This window comes from Mustela lutreola, chromosome 9, assembly GCF_030435805.1.
Source record: "Mustela lutreola isolate mMusLut2 chromosome 9, mMusLut2.pri, whole genome shotgun sequence".
Classification (NCBI taxonomy): Eukaryota; Metazoa; Chordata; class Mammalia; order Carnivora; family Mustelidae; genus Mustela; species Mustela lutreola.
In genome coordinates this window covers 100,508,244-100,531,499 of record NC_081298.1, presented here as the reverse complement: position 1 = coordinate 100,531,499, position 23,256 = coordinate 100,508,244, and the positions used below count along the sequence as shown (strand labels likewise).

The 23,256-nt window shown below is 36.2% G+C and overlaps 1 protein-coding gene across 6 annotated transcripts in view; it reads right to left on the bottom strand.

The window, feature by feature from the left end:
* Window positions 1-23,256, bottom strand: part of CTNNA2 (catenin alpha 2) — a 1,142,447-nt gene that overhangs the window by 983,476 nt on the left and 135,715 nt on the right. For 5 of the 6 annotated variants that reach the window (XM_059188197.1, XM_059188196.1, XM_059188200.1 and 2 more), the window contains one exon: window positions 16,754-16,860. In XM_059188197.1, the coding sequence (XP_059044180.1) occupies window positions 16,754-16,855 (102 nt within the window). In that variant the 5' untranslated portion in view covers window positions 16,856-16,860. Of the gene's footprint in view, window positions 1-16,753; window positions 16,861-22,142; window positions 22,229-23,256 lie in introns of those variants that run through there. The other variant, XM_059188198.1, reaches the window with a different exon arrangement.

The following is a 23,256-nucleotide window of genomic DNA, read 5'->3' as shown; positions in this document are numbered from 1 at the left end:
CCTTCCAGATTTTTTTCTTGCAGCTGTTGTCTAGTTCTACATCATTGTGATCAGAGATGATGTATACTATGATTTCAGTGTTTTTTAATTTTTTAAGATTTGTTTTATGGCTGTGTATGTGATCTATTTTGAAGAATGTTCCATGTACACTTGAAAAGAAAGTGTATTCTGCTGCTTTAGGATGGGCTGCTCTCAATGTATCTGTTAGATCCACCTGGTCCAATGTATCATTCAGAGCCACTGTTTCCTTACTGATTTTTTTGTTTGGATGATCTATCCATTAATGTAAGTGGGATGCTGAAGTCTCCTACTATTATTGTATTACTATTGATTGCTTCCTTTAGGTTTATTAACAGCTACTTTATGTATTTGGGTGCTCCCATTTTGGGTGCATAAATATCTACAATTGTTATATCTTCTTGTTGGATTGTTTCCTTTATGATAATGTAATGTCCTTCTTTGTCTTTTGTTACAGTACCCGTTTTCAAGTCTATTTTGTCCAATATAAGCATTGCTATCCTGGAATTCCCTTTACTTCCATTTGTATGACAAATGTTTTCCATTGCCTCACTTTCTTTTTTTTAAAAGATCTTATTTATTTATTTTAGAGAGAGAAAGTGCCTGAGTAGGGGGAGGTTCAAGGGGAGAAGGAGACAATTTCAAGTACTGACTCTGTGCTGAATGCAGAGCCCAACACAGAGCTCCATCTCATGACCATGAGATCATGACCTGAGCTGAAACTGAATCAGATGCTTCACACAGGTGCCCCTGTTTCTTCAGTCTTGCATGTCTTTAATCTGACATGAATCTCTTATTCTGCATATTGATAGGTCTTGCTTTTTTAATCCATTCCATCACCCTGTATGTTTTGGCTGGAGCATTTAGTCTAATTACACTCATAGTAATTACTAATAGCTGTGTACTTATGGACATGTGTTACTCATTTTACAGCTGTTTTTGTGGTTCTTCTCCGTTCCTTTCTTCTCTTCCCCTTTCTTTATGCTTTGCTGGCTTTCTTTAATAAAAGACTGGGATTCCTTTTCTTTATCTTTTGCATGTCTATTACTTGTTTTTTTGATTTGTGGTTACCATTAGGTTTTATAGAAAATCTTAAGAATATAACATTCTATATTGAGCTACTTAAGTTTCAACCCATTTTAAAAACACTAAATTTTTACTCCTATCCCCCTCACACACATTTGAGGTATATAGTGTCATACTTTACATCCTTTTATTTTTATAAATCTCTGGACTGATTTTTTTAGATATACTTTTGTGCTTCCTACTTTTCTTATTCCTGCTTCTGGTCCTTCTATTCCATTGAAAGAGTCCTCTTTAACATTTCTTGTAAGGCTGGTTTAGTAGATATGGATTCCTTTAACTTTTCTTTGTCTGGGAAACTCTTTATCTCTTCTTCTCTTCTGAATCATAGCTTTGCTGGATAGAATATTCTTGGCTGCAGGTTTATTTTCCTTTCAGCACTCAGAATGTATCATGCCACTTTCTTCTGGCCTGCAAAGTTCCTGCAGAAAAATCAGCTAATAGCCTTATGAGGTTTTCCTTGTATGTAACAGTTTTCTCTTGCAGCTTTTAAGATTCTCTCTTTATCAGTACTTTTTGCCATTTAAATACTATATGTTTTAATGTAGACCTCCTTGAGTTGATTTGTTGGGGACTCTGTATCTCCTGGATCTGGACTTCTGTTTACTTCTCTAGATTAGGGAAGTTCTCACCTATCACTTATTGCCAAATAATTTTTCTGCCCCTTTCTTTATGTTCTTCTTCTGGGATCTCTCTGATGTAAATGTTATTCACTTGGTTTCACGAAGTTCCCTTAATCTATTTTCATTTTTTATTAAACTTTTTTTTCTTTCTCCTCTTCAGCTTCATTGTTTTCCATTATTCTGTCCTCCTGGTTGCTTATTTGTTCTTCTGCTTCCTCTATTCTACTGCTTATTCCATTTAGTATATTTCTAATTTCAGTTATAGAGTTCTTTGTCTCTGTGGTTCTTTTTTGTTTCTCTCTCTTTGCTGAGGGTCTCACTGAGAACTTCCACTCACTCTTCAAGTCTAGTGAGTATCTTTATGATCACTACTTTAAATTCTCTAACAAGCATATTATCTATGTCCATTTTATTTAGTTCTCTTGCTGTGAATTTGTCTTGTCCTTTCATTTGGGATATGCTCCTCTGTCTCCTCTTTTTGTGTAAGTCTGTGTCTGTTTTTTTTTTTTTTTAAGATTTTATTTATTTATTTGACAGACAAGAACACAAGTAGGCAGAGAGGCAGGCAGAGAGAGAGAGAGAGAAGCAGGCTCTGCACTGAGCAGAGAGCCCGATGCGGGGCTCGATCCCAGGACCCTGGGATCACGACCTGAGTCGAAGGCAGAGACTTTAACCCACTGAGCCACCTAGGCGCCCCTGTTTTTATGTGTTAGGAAAGTCAGCTGCATGTCCTGCTCTTAAAAGTCATGGCCTTATGAAGAAGAAGTTCTGTGGTATCCTGTAGCACAATATCCCCAGTTCACTAGAACCTGGCATTTCAGGGATGTCTCCTATGTCTGTTGCATGTACCATGCTGTTGTGATTGAGCTACATTTTCCTTCTGCCTAGTTGTCTGCAATGGTTTTCTTTGCCTATTGTGGGCAGGGTATGGTCCCTGTGCTGTTAGTAAGCCAGTGTGGGGCCACTGAAGGGTCAGACCAGACAATTACTAGAGCTGCTGTTGCACTGAACTGTAAGGTGTTTTCTCTGTAATGTCCTCTGGGAAGCTTTTGTTGGTGGGCAGGACCTGCAGTCAGACCAGATGTCTACGCCCAGCACACTGTTGGGGTTGCAATCAAACTGATACATATAGCCTTGGGCAGGAATCACTTTAGGGTAATGCTGGTCTCTTTCAGGGCTGTGAGCACAATGCCATGGTCGTGGCTCTGCTTTGGAGCACTCCTGTGCAGGCTGGGTTGGATGGGCAGGGTGGGTCCACAGGAGTGTACGAGGACAGGACACACTCTTAGCAAGTTACGTGGAGAGCATCTGTGCTTCCCTCATTCCTGCAGCTGGTCCTGTTTCTAGGCTTGGGGCTGAGGGAGGGAAATGTCGACTATAAGTTCTTTTGTTCTTAGAGAAGTCTCCCAAAGATCCCTGCTTCTCCAGCACATGTTCTGAGATTAGTAAATAAATCTTCTTTCCATGTATCCCAGGAATTTTTCTGTTGATTTATGCTGTATCTCAGCAGCACTATTTGTTAAGCTGTCTCTTTAAATGCAGTTTCTGAATGTCCTCTGGCTCTCCCAGAGCCAAGCTTCTGAGTTTTAAAGTTCCATGTGTTAAAACCAATGAATGTTAAGCTCCTCTGGTTTTGAAAGCCAAATGTTTTGGGGGTTTGGATTCTCAGTGTGGGTCATCCATGCCTGGGGTGCTTGGTGTCTGCTCCTGTCCCTTCTCTGTGCTTGCACCATCCCTCCCAGCCATGGACAGTCTCATGGGTCACCTTGGTTCCTGATGGTCTTTGACCTTCCTAACCTCTTTGATGTGGCTTTTTCTCTGTGTTTCACTGTGGAAAGTCTGTTCTGCCAGACACTTCCTGGGTTATTTACACTGATGTGGGTGTTGCCCAAGTGTATCCATGGGATGAGTTGAATGCAGGATCCAGTCATCTTCTATAGGAGTCTTGTACCACTGATCATAGCTTGCATAGTCCAGCAAGAAGGAAGATTTCCTCTTCTTGGCAACAGCAAGTTTAATGGCACGGTCTTAAAGTGGAAAATTATATGATCAGATTATACATTGTTTCCAATGACCATTCTAATTGCCATTTAGAGAATGTACAGGAAGTGAGCAGAACTGGGATTGGTGGATTATTTAGTAAGTGACCATGTTGGGTGTTGGTGTGAAAGGACTTGGGTTTAGAACCAGGACTTTAGCAGCAGACATGGAAAGAGGAGGGCATATTGGAGAAAAGAGAAACCAAGGAGAATTCCTAGGTGTGAGACAAAGGTTCAGGGGAGAGAGGCAGGCTGAAGATAGAAATTGGAGTTCAGAAAAGACATGTAGGCTGAAGATACAAAATTGTCAGTATATTGACAATACTTAAGGCCATAGAGATGGGTAGAATTAATTGGAGGAAAATGCAGAAAAAAGAAAAGAGGAGTACCAACTCTAAGCCCTGAAAAACACAAACACTTAAAGCTGAGGTAGATAAATAAGATAAAGCACAGACGGCAAAGTCACAGCCAGGAAGCCAAGACAGCCGAATTCCAGAAGGACTCGGAATTATGTCAGAATGAAAAAAAAAATAGCTGGTTAGGTTTCCTATGACTTTTCCTGGCCTTCTTTCCTTCTTAATTATGTGAAAACAAAGCATATCTTTTGTACTTTTAAGAGGATGACAAGAAACAGAAAAGCAGGTGTGCTGCCATGCCCCAATCCTAAATCTCAGATCTCTGACAAGCTTTAATTAGTTTGCTAGTTCAGGGCTCCCGAGTAAGTGCAATTCTGTCACTTTGTAGGCATGCTCACGCTTGGTAAAGTGGATTTTTTGGTCACTAGCTCAGATAAAGTTTCTATATTTTCCAAAGTAGTTTTGAGCAATTTTGTTAGCTAACCTCCCACAATTTCTTGCTTGAAATTTTGGAATTAGTATGCATAAGATTTTGTTCATTGTCCAGTTTCAAGCACATAAAATATCATTATTCTTTTCTGAAATTAATTTTTAAATTTAGTTTTAAGTACATTTTCCCATTTAAAATAGTTGCTGTTTGCTGAAATGGGAAGTGCAAGAGGAAAAATATTTTTAAGTTTTGAGTTTGTGGCCAAACAGAATAAAACAAACAGTTACTGCGAAGTTTGAGAATTCACATGCATTAACCACTTAGTAGGGAAAATAGGTTTTTAGTTTAGTTTATTCATTTGAATGTTAAGGAATTTGTTTATGTCATGTTTGCAGCAAATATCTGGTGTGAGCAAGAATTATGTGATGCAAACAAGAAAACGAACTAATTCCTGGCTGTACAAATATATTCAGTTCTCTTTGGCTTGCTTCTTTTCCTCTTTTCTGTTTGCTTGTTTCAAGTTTTTATTTAAATTCTAGTTAGTTAACATACACTGTAATACTGGTTTTAGGAGGAGAATTTAATGACTCATCACTTACATACAACACCCAGTGTTCATCACAAGTGCCCTCCTTAAGCCCCATCAACTATTTAACTCACCGTCACCCCCCCGCCACACACACACAGCAACTTTAGCTTGGAATCTATAGTCAAGAGTTCACCCCTTACCCACCTTCAATTTAATCCTTTACTCTCTTCCCATTTTACTCTATCAATTCTCTATGGTTGATGTACTAGCAACTTGCCAATTCAATATTTTCAGTCCATATTTACCTTAGGAGCAGCAGACTTATTTAGTCCAATTCAAGCAAGGCCTTTTATTATGTGGTCTAAGTCTCTCTTTTTTTGTCTATAAAATGGAGAAAATAAAATTGACTTCACCAAGTTGACCCAAGGAGTAATGAAAACTCCTAGAAATATCTCAGATACTTTCAGATACATAGTTACTACTCAAGAAATATTAGGATTTCTCCTCCTTTTCTTATTAGAGGCTCTGGATTATCTATGGTTAGTTCTGTGCTAATGGAGAAGAGCTCCAACTAAAACAAGAGCAGTTAAAAACTGTCCAAAGAAATGACAAAACTCTAGGGGAAGTAATTTAGGAAATTTAGTTCAGCAACTTATCCATCCCTACAAGCAGGCCACAAGAAATCAGGATTGGTGAGTTTAATGAAGCGTGAGGGAAACCCTCTAAAACCCCCTTTCTCATGGAGAACAATAAATTAATAAACTGAGGTAGCATGTAGAGCACTCATTTCATAGCAACTTAGGACTTCTCTTTTATCCTCTACTAAATCAAATTTGTCTTATTAGCATTCATAAAATAATCACTGTATTTAAGTCAGAGATTATTGAAAGAGAATATTTTGATAGAAGAGAAGTTATTTGCATCATTGTTAATATAGTTGGCCTGTATTCTAAAACCATATTAGATCATACTCCTTAACTTTTGTTGTCCTATGTTAATAAGAAGGAAATGGAGGCAGATGTTGTGTGTTAACTGTGACTACATTTATGCTAAACAAGGGGAAATGATGCCACGGTGCACTCAATAATTCTGATTTTCTGTAGTTGATTTTAAAGGTAGGGGGAGAATTGACACATCACATGGTACATGGTAGTGAGTGTTTGCCAAACACAAAAGACCCAGAGCTAGAGTAGTCACATAATCATTAACATCACATGCAATGATGTAACATCATCCATCAAATTAATGTTAATTTCAGGTTTTGTTTTTGTGGTTTTGGTACTTATTTTGTAACTTTCTTTATGAATACACATATGTGCATACATAATTCTATATTCATCCTACTTCAGGTCAGGATTTGGGAAAAATTTGTCTTGTTTTTTTGTTTGTTTGTTTGTTTGTTTAAAAGGGCTCCATACATTACTTAAGTTTCAAAACATGGCCAACACAGCTGGCCGTAAAACAAAAAGAGCATCATTCCCATCTGGTAGCAGACATCAAAATTTTGAACATAATCCCAAAACAGAAATTAATCTAACCCCACACAATATACTAGTCAATTAAACTCTTATTTCAGAAGTGGCAAACACAATAACTACCAAGCAATTTACCATAAAAACTCAATTTGAAGAACTATTTCCAATATAACAACTAAATAACGTATATATATTCTGTAAAATAAAACAGAATAAAACAAAACAAAAATGCAACATTAAAAAAAAGTTAACATTAGGGGATAAAACAATATTTGCAAAACAATAAAATACTTTATAATCTTTCAATTAAATATTTATATATGTGATAAGTAAGCTTCTAAATCATAACCTTATTATTTCTTTGCAAATCCTATTTTTAATATAAAATAAAGAGATTTTTAAAATAAAATTTATGGTATTTTATGTAGTTCATTCACACACAGAAACTTCTATTTTTTTTAAAGATTTTATTTATTTATTTGACAGAGATCACAAGTAGGCAGAGAGGCAGGCAGAGAGAGAGGAGGAAGCAGGCTCCCCACTGAGCAGAGAGCCCGATGTGCTCGATCCAAGGACCCTGGGATAGTGACCTGAGCCGAGGGCACAGGCTTTAACCCTCTGAGCCACCCAGTTGCCCCAGAAACTTCTATTAAAGACAGATAAGCTACAACATTTCTTTCAGACAAGGAAAATAGCATTTAAAAATTAAAATGGGATTGGTATGAAAATATTAAACAATAAAAATAGGAAAATACTTGGAAACAGAGTAATCAAGCTATATATAACATTGATCAAAGAAATAAACCAGTTTAAAGGAATTCAAAGCTTTTGCTTTTAGCACATCCTTTACTTTTTATACAATTTAAACTCTTTGACAAAGGTATACAATTTATTGTAATATTGTAGTGTCACCATGGAAACCACCCAACTATGTTAATATTTGAACCTCATGAATAAACCATGAATTAAGGTAGTTCTCAATAATGATATGCTCCAGACAGATGGGTATCATGAGACCTCATTTTATGCTTTCATTCTTCTGGTAGATTCATACAGAAAATACTCTTAGGAACTATGTAAGACAGACTATGGGATAACATAAGAGGCACGCTCTGGCTTAAGTCTTAGAAGTTACTTCAATTTTTAGTAACAGTTTATTTCTAGAATAATTCTCAGTTTATTTCTAGAATAATTTCCCCTGATTTTAAATTTAAATCTCATGATTTCCTAATTTTAAATGCATCAAGGAAATTAATTATAGTTGTGAGTTACACAGATGACTCCTTTAAGAAGATTAATATATTAAAAAAAGAAAATCAAGGTTTTTTTTAAATTTAACAATATTCTTAAGTATATGAAGTTCTAATTATTTAGCTTTTAAAATAGTTAATTTTTGAGGACAATTTTAAAGGACCTAGTTATAGAAGTCTCCAGAGCCTAACCTAAAAGAGGCCCATAGACACTACTCAAAATAATACTGGAAATGATTAAAGAAAGGTTCTCTTATTAGGAGGGTCTTTCCCCATTACACCTATTTAGAACAGCTCATTAAACATCAATGGTATTCTTTTTTCCAAATGCTTATTGTTATTTAAGTTGCAGATCCATCTTTCTAAAAGGAAATAAGGAACTGAATTTCAGCAAATTCCATTCTATCCTATTGTGATAGACTGAGTTTCATTAGATTGCTTAAACTGAATTCCCAGTAACTTTAGAAGGTCCTGCTTAAGTAATCTTTGAGTAAATATAACACACAATTTATTTTTTTCTAAATCTGCATTAAAATATTTTTCTAAAGAAAATATCTAATGAATCCCTATTTTACACATGGCACCCGTTCTCTAATAACTGGAAAGCCATTACTACCAGGTAGTGAAGAACACAGCATTAGGAGCAAACTTGTATCAGGATAACATCAGATACTTCATCAATCACTTTAATGCACCATCTCATGTATCGCTTCAATAATCCTATTGGTTACAAATTATTATCTATAATTTACATTTGGTGACACATTAAGTAACATGTTCAAGTTATCACTGTGGATGCTGTACTTAAAATCAAACCTCCTTGATTCAAAGCTTGTGCATACATAACCTCTACTTCAATGGCATAAAAATAATTACAAATTTTCACATTAAATTAATTATAAGATTAATTTTCATTCTATATAGGAAAAGTAATTGTCCTTATATATTTTTTCAGTTAAAAAGAGAATATTTTCCTGTTTTGATTTCTAGCTGCTTAGAACAAATGGAAACTTTATTTTTTAAACATTTATCTTCTATCTAGCCACATAACCCCATTCTAATATTGATTTTTTATTACAATATCAGAAAAAGTGTTTTCTATGTCCTATTCCTATGTTTGCATGGTACATTCCTTTATTTTAAAAGTTTGACCCCATTTCTATTTTGACTTTTTAGTAGAAATAAGTGTAAAATTCTATCAAATGTCTTTTTTTTTAATACTACACACTCTTTACTGTTTTCCCTTTGGTAACATTTTTTTCAAAACTGTGACACAAAATCACAATTAGCTTACTGACATTGGTTTGATCCAGATGCATAACATTTTCATCACTACAAGAATCTCTCATGGTACCTTTTTTCTAGCCATACCCACCTCCATTCCACCCTCACTCTGTCCTCAACTATAACCTTTTCTCCGCTTCTATAATTTTGGTATTTCAAAGCTGATACATAAATGGAATAATATAGTATCTAATCTTATGTGATTAGCTTTTTTTTCCTCTGGAGAGTCATCCAAGTTTTTGCATATATCAATAGTTGCTCGTTTTTATTGCTAAGCTATACTCTCAAATGCTTTTTAGCATCTAATGGTTTAATCAAATGAGCTACTGAAATATTTTTATTTATTTCCTCACAGTAGGCTATCATTATATTTCTGAAAAACTTCCTATTTTGTTACATGTATGCTGATCTTTGAACATACTGCTGGATGGTACTTGCTATATTTTACGAATTTTTGGTTTTTGTTTTTTGGTGTTTTTTGTTGCATTTAAACTCAGAAATGATATAGAACCATCATTGTCTTTTTGTAAAAAAATGCTATTTTAATATCTTGAATTTTTAATAATAAAATTATGATTCTTAAAAAATGATCTTGAATTTTTAATAATAAAATTATGATTCTTGAAAAATGATCAAGGAGTTGTTTATCTTTTACGATAGTTGGAATGGTAGTTTAAATAACATTGTGATTATCAGTTCTTTAAATGTCTAATAATATTTAGATACGCATCCATCTGTTCTGATGTTTTTTGATAACAGATCTTTAAATAGCCTACCAATATTTATATGCCTCATTCCAGTTTTCCAGTTCCTTCTGGAAATACTGTGGTAATTTAAAGTTTTCTAGGAACTTATTCCCTTCCCTTCCTGTAGGTTTGCACAGTTTCATCAGAGTAAACTTGCATATAATAGTCTACTATTGCTTCTTTTAACCTCTCTGTTCCTGGAGTTATTTATGCTTTCTCATTCAAAATCCTGTACATTTTTCTTTATATCTTTTCCATAATTTGTGTGTTGAAGGATTTTTATTGGCCATTTCAAAGAATCAAATTTTGAATTTATTTAACTACTTTAACCTTTGTATTCTATTTTACTGATCCCAGTTTCCATTGTTAATTAAATTCTGTTCTAGTTTCTTTAGATGTTCTTCTTCTAATTTCTTAAGATGAACCCCTTGGTTTATTTTTTTATTTGTTAATAAAAAAGGCATTTAAAGCTAACATTTTGTACTGAGCACAGCTTTTATTGGGTGTGTATATTTTGTTAGGAAGACATCATCTTTTTCATTAACTCATATATACTTTGTATTTCCCTTTGGTTCAAGAGTTATCTAAGAGTGTTTCTTAATTTCTAATGTGTTATTTTTTTAGTTTTCCAATAAAATTGCCTAATCAAGTATTTTAGCTTTCTAATAAAACTTAGTATCACAGGATGCAGCCTATTAAAAATTTTTACTTTTGGGGCACCTGGGTGGCTCAGTGGGTTAAGCCTCTGCCTTTGGCTCAGGTCATGGTCTCAGGGTCCTGGGATCAAGCCCCGCATCGGGCTCTCTGCTCAGCGGGGAGCCTGCTTCCCCCCCTCTCTCTGCCTGCTGCTCTGCCTACTTGTGATCTCTGTCTGTCAAATAAATGAATAAAATCTTTTAAAAAAATTACTTTTTGGAATTTATAAAAAATTTGGGCACCTTGTTCAAGGACTAACCTTTCTAAGATAAATCCTTTCTCATTTGAAATTTCATGATTTCCATAATATAAAGATTCTCCAAAAAGGATCTTGCCATCTCAACATTATAAGATAATATTCCACCTCATATATATTATGATCAAAATAAAATAGTTTTGTTGGACACTTTATTTATCAATAATAAATTCCTAATGTGATTTTTCTTATAATAGTGAATGAATTTGACAAAGAATGCTTAATTTCTGATATTTATTTCATTACTTATCTATTGCTATCAGAAAAAACTAAGATGGGTATGAGCACACTACACCACTGAATGCCACTATAAACTTTATTCAACTTATAAAGGGGTGTGTGTATGTGTGTGTGTATGTGTGTGTGTGACACAAATAGGGCCTTGATTTAGTTTTCTTTCTCAGTTCTACCTTTTTAAAAAGAATGTTGCACAGGAGTTTATGTCCAGTATTTTCTTATCTCTCCTTTCTGATTCATAACCTTCAAAGGTCAACAATCATATCAGTCCTATCATTAAGGTTTTATTCTAGGTGGAGGGAATGCTTAGATTTCATAGCAGAGCTATAAAATTAGAGGAAATAATAGAGATGCTTGTCTAAAAAGTCACATTTTTGAAAGAATCTCTCTCTAAGTCAGGGTAGGAAAACCAAAAAGAAAGATAAGCCATAGAGATACGAGAAGATATTAAAGGGCTGCCAAGACTCATTAGAGTGCTAAGTCACTATGTGAAATTCAAGGAGAGTTTTACATATTCTATTATAGTAAATGAACAAATACGAATTAGACATTTATTTGTCCTAACCTTTTTTTTAAGATTTTTATTCATTTATTTGACAGAGAGAGAGAAGTCACAAGGAGGCAGAGAGACTGGCAGAGAGAGAAGGGAAGCAGGCTCCCCACTGAGCAGAGAGCCCCACACAGGACTTGATCCCAGGACCCTGGGATCATGACCTGAGCTGAAGGCAGAGGCTTAACCCACTGAGCCACCCAGGCAATGTTTTTAATGCATTGCTTTTATCTGACAGAATTTACTTACCTAGACTGAAAGATATGGAAAAAAAATAATTTTAAAAAATATTTTATTTATTTATTTGACAGAGATCACAAGTAGGCAGAGAGCAGGCAAGGGTAAGCAGGCTCTCTGCTGAGCAGAGAGCCCAAGGTAGAGCTCGATCCCAGGACCCTGAGATCATGACCTGAGCCAAAGGCAGAGGTTAAACCACTGAGCCACCCAGGCGCCCCCTGGTATGCTATTCTTTAGAGAAATGAAATATAGAGTGAAATAGAAATACATAAAAATTTTAAGAAATAAAAATTAGATTATGTGTAATATTTTGTTTTCCTATGCCAGATTCATTTATATCTTTCTCCTTGACTTATACAGTGTTAGGTAATGGCTAACACAAGCCTGAATATATAGCCACCAAAACCAGAAAAATGAAAACTATATTTAATCAACATTTACTTTATACCAGTTATTGTATTTTAATTATTGTGCTTCATTTAATCTGTAAGATAAGGATTAAATATATTGATATGTAACCTGAAGGCAAAATTCTGAGGCTAGAAAAAGGCATTCTGCTTTTAAGTAGGCTGAAGGAACTACATTTCAGACCAGACTGACCTGACTCCAAAGTATCTCCTAAGCCAGTCTTTCTCATGCTTTCTATGATAAAAAGTCATATTTTTGTTATTCATTCTTGTTATTCATATTTTTGTATATAATACCTCATAAATCAAAGCCCTATAAAATACAACATATGACCCAGCAATTGCACTATTGGGTATTTACCCTAAAGATACAAATGTAGTGATCCAAAGGGACACATGCACCCGAATGTTTATAGCAGCAATGTCCACAATAGCCAAACTATGGAAAGAACCTAGATGTCCATCAACAGATGAATGGATCAAGAAGATGTGGTATATATACACAATGGAATACTATGCAGCCATCAAAAGAAATGAAATCTTGCCATTTGCAACAACGTGGATGGAACTAGAGCATATCATGCTTAGCGAAATAAGTCAAGCAGAGAAAGACAACTATCATATGATCTCCCTGATATGAGGACGTGGTGATGCAACATGGAGGCTTAAGTGGGTAGAAGAATAAATGAAACAAGATGGGATTGGGAGGGAGACAAACCATAAGTGACTCTTAATCTCACAAAACAAACTGAGGGTTGCCGGGGGGAGGGGGTTGGGGAGAAGGGGGTGGGATTATGGACATTGGGGAGGGTATGTGATTTGGTGAGTGCTGTGAAGTGTGTAAACCTGGTGATTCACAGACCTGGGGATAAAAATATATGTTTATAAAAAATATATGTTTATAAAAAATAAAAAATTAAAAAAATAATAAAATAAAATAAAATACAACAAAATGAATGATTCAAAAATTTAAAGACAAAAAACATAAGTCTAAAAAAAATAAGTCTAAAATTATTCAACAGACAAAATTATCCTATAAAATAGTCATAAAAATTTAAAAGCACTTACTCTCCATTTCTGTGCGTATTGTAGACCAATAACAAACAATTCATGCATAGACCTTAGTCTACAGTCTATAATCTGAGTAGCCAACATCTTCCCATATCTAAGCACCTATCAGTACTAAGTGTTTCTTGAAGAAATTTTCATGGAGCTAACAAAAATCATGATTAACTGAAAAATATACATAAATCTAATGAAATGGTTTAACAATTACTAACAAAGATACCCATTTCCTACATCTGAAAACTTGTGAGTATGTTATCTTCAGAAACAAAGGGACTTTGCGGATGTGATTAGTTTAAAGATCTCAAGAGGGAGAGATTATCTTAGAATATCTGGGTGGTTCCAATGTCATCACAAGGAACCTCATTAGAGAGAAGTCGGAGAGTCAGAGGAGAAGGTAAGATGGTATAAGCTGATGTCAGAGGAACAGTTGAAAGTGGAATGCTGCTGGCTTTATAGAAGGATGAAACCCCCACAACCAAGAAATGCAGGTACCCACCGTATACTGAAAAAGGAAAGGAATGTCCTCCTTACAGAACACAGCCCTACCACACTTTGATTCTTAGTTCTGACCTCTGAAACTACAGAATAGTAAGTCTGTGTTTCTTTGACCTACTCAGGTTGTAGCAATTTGTTATAGTGGCAATTGGAAACATACATTCTAGGGAGTAGGGTGCTGCTATTACAAACATCTAAAAAAGTGGAAGTGGCTTTGTAATTGATAATGGACAGATATTAGAAAAATTTAAAGAATGTTAATAGAGAAATCCAATGGCCTTGCACTGACTCTTAGTTAAAACAGGGATAGTAAAGGCCTTGCTTGCAAGGACTCAGAAGGAAGCGAGGAGCATGTTAGAGAAAGCCTCTCTCATCTGAGAGGATATCGAAATCATTATAAGAAGACTGAAATAACACAGATGTTAAAGGAGATGCTGGAGAAGGCTCAGAAAAAAAAAATGAATGTGCTATTGGGAAATGCAAGAGACAGTGAATGAAAGCTTGGACGAATTGTATCTTAACAATTATATGGAAATCAGAATTGTACAGGATGAACCTAGATATTTAGTCAAGGAGTTTTCCAAGCACGGTGTGGAAGGAGTGCCCTGGTTTCTTCTCCCTGCTTGTAGTAAAATGTGAGAAGAAAGAAAGAAATTGAGAGAACTGTTAAAAGAACCAGGACTTGATGATTTGGAAAATTCTCATCCTATGTAAATTGCAAAAGGCACTAAAATTAGAAAACTCACTCTCAGAAAGCATGCTCTGGAGAGAAAGCCAATTGTTGAGTCTAGATAACCTTTGGCTTGTGCCTTGGAAGGACTGAAAGCTCAGAGTTATCAGTCACACAAATTGCTTCTCTGAAGAGATTAGGCATGTGATTCATGGATGGCTTTGACCATTTCAGCAGAGGCCCAAAATAGAAATGGGATTATCTGGGAATATTCTGTAAAGTAGCCCCTTTTCTAATACAGTGAATCCCAGAGAAACACAGGGGAGAACCGCAAGGGGCGCCTGGCAGGCTCAGTCAGTTAAGCGTCTGTCTTCAGTTGAGGTCAAGATTCCAGGATCCTGGGATGGAGCCCTATGTCAGGGCCTGCTTCTCCCTCTCCTTCCCACATGTGTTTTCTCTCACTATCTCTGCATCTGTCTGTCTATCTGTCTCTCTCTCTCAAATAAATGAACAAAATCTTAAAATTTAAAAAAAAGAAGAAGAAGAAGAATGTTTATCAGTAGAAACACTGCCAGTTGTTCCCAAACTTTCAAGTCTAAGGAAATTTGCCCAGCTGGATTTCTAAATTGCTTGAAGCTGATAATCCTTTTTTTCTTCCACTTTTTCCCTTTTGTAGTGGGACTATCTATACCTATTTTGTTTTTCCTGTGCATCTTATCCCAATGCATTTTGGGAATATATATCTATAGATATATAGTCATATATATATATACACACATGTGTGCATATATATGTGTGTTTGTGTGTGTGTGTCTATATATATATATAACATATATATATATAGTTTTCTAGTTTCACAGGTAACAGAGAGGAATTTTGTTCAAGAATGGACTATAATCAGAGCCCTACCCACACCTACTTTAGATGATTTAGATGACAAGATTTGGAGTTCTTAAGCTGATGAAATTTTCATGAGATTTTGGACTTGAAATTATTCTATAATAGGTTGAGGTGTTGAAGAATCTCAGGATGTGGTAAATGTGTTTTCCACATAGAAAGGATGTGAATTTGGGGGTGGGCAGAGGGCAGATTATGCTGAGCTGAATAATGACCCCCAAAGATGTCCATGTCCTAATCCCTGGAAACTGTGACTATGTTATCTTAAATGACTATTATTTGGTTAAGGATCTTGAGATTATCTTGGAGTATTTCAGTGGGCCCAATGTAATCAGAAAGTCCTTTCAAGAAGGAGGTATGAGGAGATGTTAGGACAGAAGCAGAAGTCAGAGTCAGAGATTTGAAGATGTTGCATTGCTGGCTTTGAATATGGAGGAAGAGGCAAGAGAAGACAAACAGACTTCAGAAGATGCAAAAGACAAGGAAGGGCATGCACTTTCTGCCAGAGCCTCTACAAGGAATGCAGCTCTGCCAACACCTTGACTTTAGGATTTCTGACCTCCAGAACCATAAAATAATAAATTTGTGATGTGATTAGATATTTAGTCAAGGAGTTTTGCAAGCAAGGCCTTTACTATCCCTGTTTTAACTAAGTGGTAATTTATTACAGCAGCTCTAGAAAACTAGTATGGAAAAAACAGTAATTGAATTTAAATTTAAAAAATAATAATAACGAAAAAAAGAAACAAAAATAAACTTTGACTTAATTTGGCATAAAATTTCCCTAAAAATATACCATAAAAATCTTTAATTTTCACATTCCATGTATGTCTAAGTTTAATATAGCAAAGAACATGCTTCATAAGATACTAAAACTTAACATTTAAAACTTAAATTCTGAGAATTTGTTTTCTATTGACAGTCACCTGCAGAGATGTGGCAAATGTGACAACAAAAACAATGGACCATTTCATTTTTCTAACATGATAAATTATCCATTGTCAACTAAAGAAAAGTCATATACTTTGCTCTTAAATAGTCAATACGGCTCTTCCCAACTGTGCATGAGCCTCTGAAAGTGAGCTAGGAATGGCTTATTTAAACTTTTAATTCATTACTATGAAACACAGACCCTTCACCAATGCCCCCTCTTTAATTATTTCATCAATTTAATTTCAAAAAAAATTCTATCGTAAGGTTTTTTTTTTTTTTTTTTTTTTTTAAGGCACTTCAAATGTTATTGGGCAATAAAACTGTCCATAGTTCAGGCAGTAACATATCTTCAGTATTTAGCATTATGGCAGGATGTATAATTTACTCTTAAAGATTTCTAAGCTTTTGAAGAGTCATGACATAATCACGACAGAAACATATCCAAGCAACAAAGTGTTACAGATCATCCCTTACCTGTGTAACAAGTGGCTCCAAAAGCCTCTCCACCGTTAGTGTCCGGATTTCCAAACTTTTGGGGTCCCATTTTAAAATGATAGGTGAAGTCGCCGAAGTCATGCTCCCTATAGAAACACACATTACTGGTAAGAAGTAGTGATTACTGAAATAATTGGTTAGCTCGGGGATTCAAAACAAATAAATCACCAAAATTCAGAACATAACTGAAGATGATATATCTCGTCAAAACCCATCAAATTAAAGATGGGAACTCTGAACCAGAACTATGTGAGGCAGTGATTTTTGGAATCGCATTAAAAACTGGGAGCTCCTGAGGTCACCTGTATATGTTAGACAAACGACTAGGACTCAAATGGCATGGAAATAGTTTCCTCATTCAATGTTTAGTGCATACGTCCATCTGCCAAATGTGGAGAAAGAGCTGGATCTTAACCCTGAGCAGTTTATAGTTTTAAGGTAGTGAGACCCAAGGTAGGCAACAATTGTGCCTCCGTGTGACCCATTCTGTGACCGAGGAATGCAGAGGGCTATGGAAAAACTGAGAAAGGACACAAATCCTCAGTTTGGGAGCCCAACCAAGGTTTCCAGGAAGCACAATAAATCCACCACGATCACCATATGAGGGACTTTTATCACAACAAAACCCTACTTGGTTTTCTTCCCATCATAACTGACCACTGAGGATATTACACTCCTTGTGGCAGCTGAGTTTCATTCTCTTAAACAGGAAGGACACTTTGCAAACTGAGTGGTGATGGTTCTGAAAATTAGCTGCTATTTACATGCTCTCTGATTACTCACTGCATTTACATTCTTGTCCCATAAAATTATTGTCTGATAAGGTTATTTATCTCATTCTAAAGTAATCCTCTCCTACCTAAGAACCACTGATGTGCAGGTAGCAGCCTCCCACATATCAAGCACAAAATATGGCCTGGGCTTGAATAAATTATACGTTCTATCAGGGGTGTATTGCTCAGTGAGAAATTGACTGCTCTTTGCTGAATATATTTTGACAACTAACCACTGGACAAGCAACCTTAGAATGTACAAACTAAATCTGAATCATTTGCTTTAATACCACTATAAATCAAACTGTTCATAGCCGTTCTCTTCTTTTAAATCAATGTCCCCACTCCATTCCATCCTTATAAATCAATGTAGATGATTATTTTTATTAGAATTAACAGTACAAAGAAGGTCTGGTCTGTCACAATAGGCACATGCCTCTTTACTGCACTGCTACAGCAAATACACCCAACAAATCTGCTTTGGAGAAAAAAAAAAAAAAAGGCGAAGACACAGCGCGCTGGTATTTTACCTCTCTCCAAATGCCATGTTTTAAATAAACCGAGCACAGAGATCCAACCATATAGACAGATTTAGATTTGTGTTCCTTCACAACAATAGTTGGCACAGATAAGCTGCCGGTCCTCCAAAAACCTAAAAACGCTTTACACATTCCCATTCACACTACCAACTGCCAAATGGTAGGTCTGACATGCATGGAATTCTGCTGCTGGGCAGCACATCTTCTCGTGCTATGGAAGGATGAAAATGCCAGGTGCGTTCTGCATGCAGGCGATACCACTGTCTCTGCTGAGGCCACATCTACCTGAGTCATCTTGGTCCAGTACCTATGACACAGTTATTACAAATTTCTGGGTGAGGTTCTCTGAAAGCCTTTTTCAAGCTTTGCTACTCAATAGTGAGTAGCAAAATAAATGATGATATAGAGGGAAGCCCTGTAGGGAAGTTGGATAACTAGCAGCAAAGTCATTTTAACACAACAGAGAAAGGCACTAAGTGAGACTGTGTAGCAAATCACCATTGTTATATGAACATGCTTGTGCATATAAGCTGGGGGACCAAGGAAAGCACATTAAATCTTTTATGGATTTTCCAATGCAAAACAATAAAGAAATGACATTCAAAATATGCTGAGGTGAGAAACAGAAATGCTAGGACAATCACATCAGAGACAGTAGCATGCATCAGGCAGAAATGGGAGAAATGAACCAAGACCTCAAGCCAAGAAGCAGAGTTAGAGCCTTGAGTCCTGAAGGTTGCATAGCCCTTATAAATCTAGTCATGAAGGGAAATGAACTGCTGGGCAAAACACTTGACTTAATTTATTTTTTGGGGGATTAATCTTTTCAGCCACTTGTGACACAGGTAAGATACAAAAGCAAAAGGCAAGGAAAATTTATATGGTATTAATTTGTTGAAGAGGAAAACCCAGTTACAGAAATTTTCAATGGTCTATTTCCAGCCATTAAGTTCTTGATATGGTTTGGAACGAAACTAGGAATTCTGCTTCTACCCTATAATATTTTCATAATTTGGTTTAATATCCAAATTAGCTAAAGGACCAAGCATGAGGGATAAGTACTGCAAAATCTCTAGCTCATAACACAGGACCTTGATATGTAAGATTCTCATTGCATGTCCACAATAGCCAAACTATGGAAAGAACCTAGATGTCCATCAACAGATGAATGGATAAGAAGATGTGGTATATATATATACAATGAAATACTAAGCAGTCATCAAATGAAATAAAATCTTGCCATTTATGACGTCGTGGATGGAATTAGAGGGTATTATGCTTAGCGAAATAAGTCAATCAGTGAAAGACAACTAACATATGATCTCCTTGATATGAGGAAGTGGAGATGTAACGTGGGGGGTTTGGGGGGCAGGAAAAGATTAAGTGAAACAAGATGGGATCGGGAGGGAGACAAACCATAAATGACTCTTAATCTCACAAAACAAACTGAGGGTTGCTGGGGGAAGGGGGTTTGGGAGAGGGTGATGGGGTTATAGACATTGGGGAGGGTATGTGCTATGGTGATTGCTGTGAAGTGTGTAAACCTGGCGATTCACAGACCTGTACCTCTGGGGCTAATAATATGTTTTATGTTTATAAAAAAATTTCAAAATTATAAATGTAAAAAGAAAATTCCCATTGCATTGCCACTGAGGAGCATCCTAGATTCAAGCTAGCTACTGAGCATGAGGTAGAAGAAGGTAAGAAACTCCTTTGGCTGCACTACCTGAGCTGGTATAATCCTTACAATCCATTGTGTCTGGGAGAAGAGTTTATATCCTTCTGTTTAGGGCACACACTTGACTGCTTTCTACCATATGTACTAGAACTTGTATTAGAAATATTTTCCACATCAAAGCCCTTAGATTACATAAACAAGAAGAAAATGATTGTATTTTACATTAATGATCATAATGTTAGTCTTCTAGATTCAACTACTGATGATCTTCCCCTTCAGGGCTAGTAAGGACAGATGATGGCAAAGAAGAGAAAAATAGTCATATACCCTCTAGAGCACAGGATTAGGGCAACTGCAGTCAGGTGAAATGACAGTGTGTGACCCCCATGACAAGATGGCTAACTCCCAATCAAGAGTGTCATCCCACCTGTGCTTTCAATATTTATAAATTCAGAAGGGCAAAGAATACATAGGCTTTGAAGGTAGAACAAATGATTATTCTATAAATAGTCAGTCCCCCTTCCATCCCTCACCCCCATGAAAAGAGAATACATCTCCACTTCACTGATATTGAGCTTTCGACAGAGCCATGTTAGGAAATATGATCTGAATAGATATCTGCACTATACTTGTGTGGTTGGACTTGTCCTCTTGTGCTACTGTCTCCATACATGATGAGAGTCACGTACAGCCAGACCACTGGTCCAAAAGGAAGAAAGACATAAGGAACAAACCTGAAACCACACTTCAGCTGGAGCCCAAACCAGGTGAGCCAAGTCTAGTCAGCCAGCTCCCAATCAAACCACAGAAAAAGGATCAAAAATTAAATGCTTGCTGTTGTATATCACTGAGATTTTGCCATTAACAATTATTCAGCAACAGCTAACAGAATGATAGCAAATAGGCTTTGTTTGAATCAAAGCCCTATAATTCATCAACAATATGATGTTGTCCAAATTAGGTAATTTGGTAATCTTCCTGAGCCTCAGTTTCCTCAAATGAAAAATGAGGGTAAGTGTTTTATAGGGTTATTGTGATAATTAAATAACTTAATAGATAGAAAACATTTCTGGAAATATTATTATTGTTATTATCCTCTAAACTTTAAGTATATTCTTCTGGCAATTTTTTTTTTAAATTTCTAGAAGGAATAGGGAAGCACCCATTAAAAATAAAGATCCAGACTGACGCTCCTCTGAGTGGAACAACCAGATTGACTCAAATGAGAAGGGCAGAGCACAAATCAAATGTTTAGTCACACACATCCGCCTTTCATCTTTCCAAGGATGGAATGACACATTGTCTCAAATCCACGCTACATATCTGTACAATTAATGTAGTCTGTTTTGCCCACAAATGAGATTTTATGAAAGCAAATACACTTTTCAATGCTCAATGTTTTTTTCAAAACTCAAAGGGAGAAAAACATTTATTTTACTTGCTTTTGGTAAGGAGACCCAAAACATTGACTGGACACAGTGAAAGAATGAAAAACAAGCCTTGTAATGAAACACAGCAAGTCTGTCTTCTTCCACATCATGATTTTATAAGCCCAAGAAGAAACTCTTAGTAATTTATTTAATCTCTGAGAAGATTTTCTTCTTGAAAAGTAAGAAAATATCAAACAGCATATCCATAACAGGTGCCAACATAGTCTGTAGAGTAGTAACTTAGATAATATCAGACTCTCTGTCCATGGGGGTAAAGAAGAAGCATGGGCCAGGATGCTAGCAACCATTTGTCACTTACAACAGAAAAAGCAATACCCGACAAAAAGAAAAGCCAGAGTAAAATGAGGTCACTTATAAACAGCCAAGGGTCAAATGCCTTGTTTCTTTGGACAGTGTCCTGACAGAAAATTCCTCGAGATTGCCTATTCCAGGGAATGTCTTCCCATGACAAATATGTTAATGGAGTATATAATTCACTACAGAGATTCCCCTTTCCAGGCATTCCTGGAAAATGTTTTTTGAACTCTCTGCCTCCCCTTTCCAAGTTCTCACCATTCCTTCCACTGTTCTTTTGTAAAACAATGGTCCAGGATGCTTTCCAGTTGCCCAAGAGGCCACCCAAACCTGCCTTCCCTCCATAGGGCTCCAGCTTCAGATTCTCTTCATAAATCAATCTTTCCACCACCACTAAGCACTACTGTCAACAAACCCTGTAAGGATTTATCAGATGACAGACTAGCTTTGGCTGACAGACAAGTTCAGAAGAAGGAAACGACGAATAGTGGGGTTTATTCACTTATTCCACACCTATGATATTGAGCCAATTACTTAACCTAAGCTTCAGTTTCATTGCTGTAAAATAAGGACAGTAATGCTCTGATATAATTCGTGAATTTGTTCTGAAAAATCAATGAAATAATTGCATACGCAATTTTAGGTTGTCTGTGTTAATGTCCAGTTCAAGATGTCCGGCAGCAACAGGTGGCTCTCAGATTTGTGTGGGATCGCAGTCACCTGGAGGGTATGTTCATACACATACTGCCAGGAGCTATCCAGAGAATTTGAGATTCTTCAGATCTGAGGTGGAACTAAGAATCTCCAGATGAGGCTCATTCTACTGGTCCAAGAATCACACTATGAGAACCACTGTTGTAAAGAGACCATAACGATGCCTGCTAACAAGGGAACATGGATCAGGAACACATAGGATAGCTTTTGGAGACCCAGGACCAGTAATAATACCTCCTCTGTTATTATTATAATTACCACTCTCATTGCCATTGTTATTTTACCTTTCTTAAGGTATTTACACTTTTTAGGAGATCCAAAGCCTTGAAATTATTTTCAACAGGAAAGTAGAATGTCATATTTAAATCACATATGGCTCATCAAATAACATGTGAACCAACCCCTAATCTCCCGAGAGGTTCTAATAGCTCCTCCTGGGAGACACCTTTTCTTATTTGAATCGCTGTCATTGTAGTGACCGCTGTGAAGAATGTAACGTACAGTAGGAGAGAGTCACCCCCACCTCAATTCACCAGAAGCAGAAATGAAGGTCAACCAATATTGGCTTAATAGAGAATAAATATTTCCCCAAAAAAGTGTTCCTAAATAATTTGTATTATTTGAGGGCTATAAAAATTTCACTCTTGTGTGGAACATAAGGAACAGCACAGAGGACCATAAGGGAAAGAAGGGAAAACTGAATGGAAAGAAATCAGAGAGGGAGACAAACCATGAGAGACTCTGGACTCGGAACCAAGCTGAGAGTTGTGGAGGGGTTTGGGGGTGGGGGATAGGATAACTGGGTGATGGGTATTAAGGAGGGCTCTGGGTGTTATACACAACTAATGAATTGTTGAACACTACGTTAAAAACTAACAATATACTACATGTTGGCTAACTGAACATTAAAAAAAAAAAGTCTCCCAAATATTTTACTTGAAACACAATAGTAGTTCTAATTTTCTGTTGTTAATAAAGATACCTCCAATATCTGGGTACCCTATTGTAGGGGGGGCTATTTTATTTATTTATT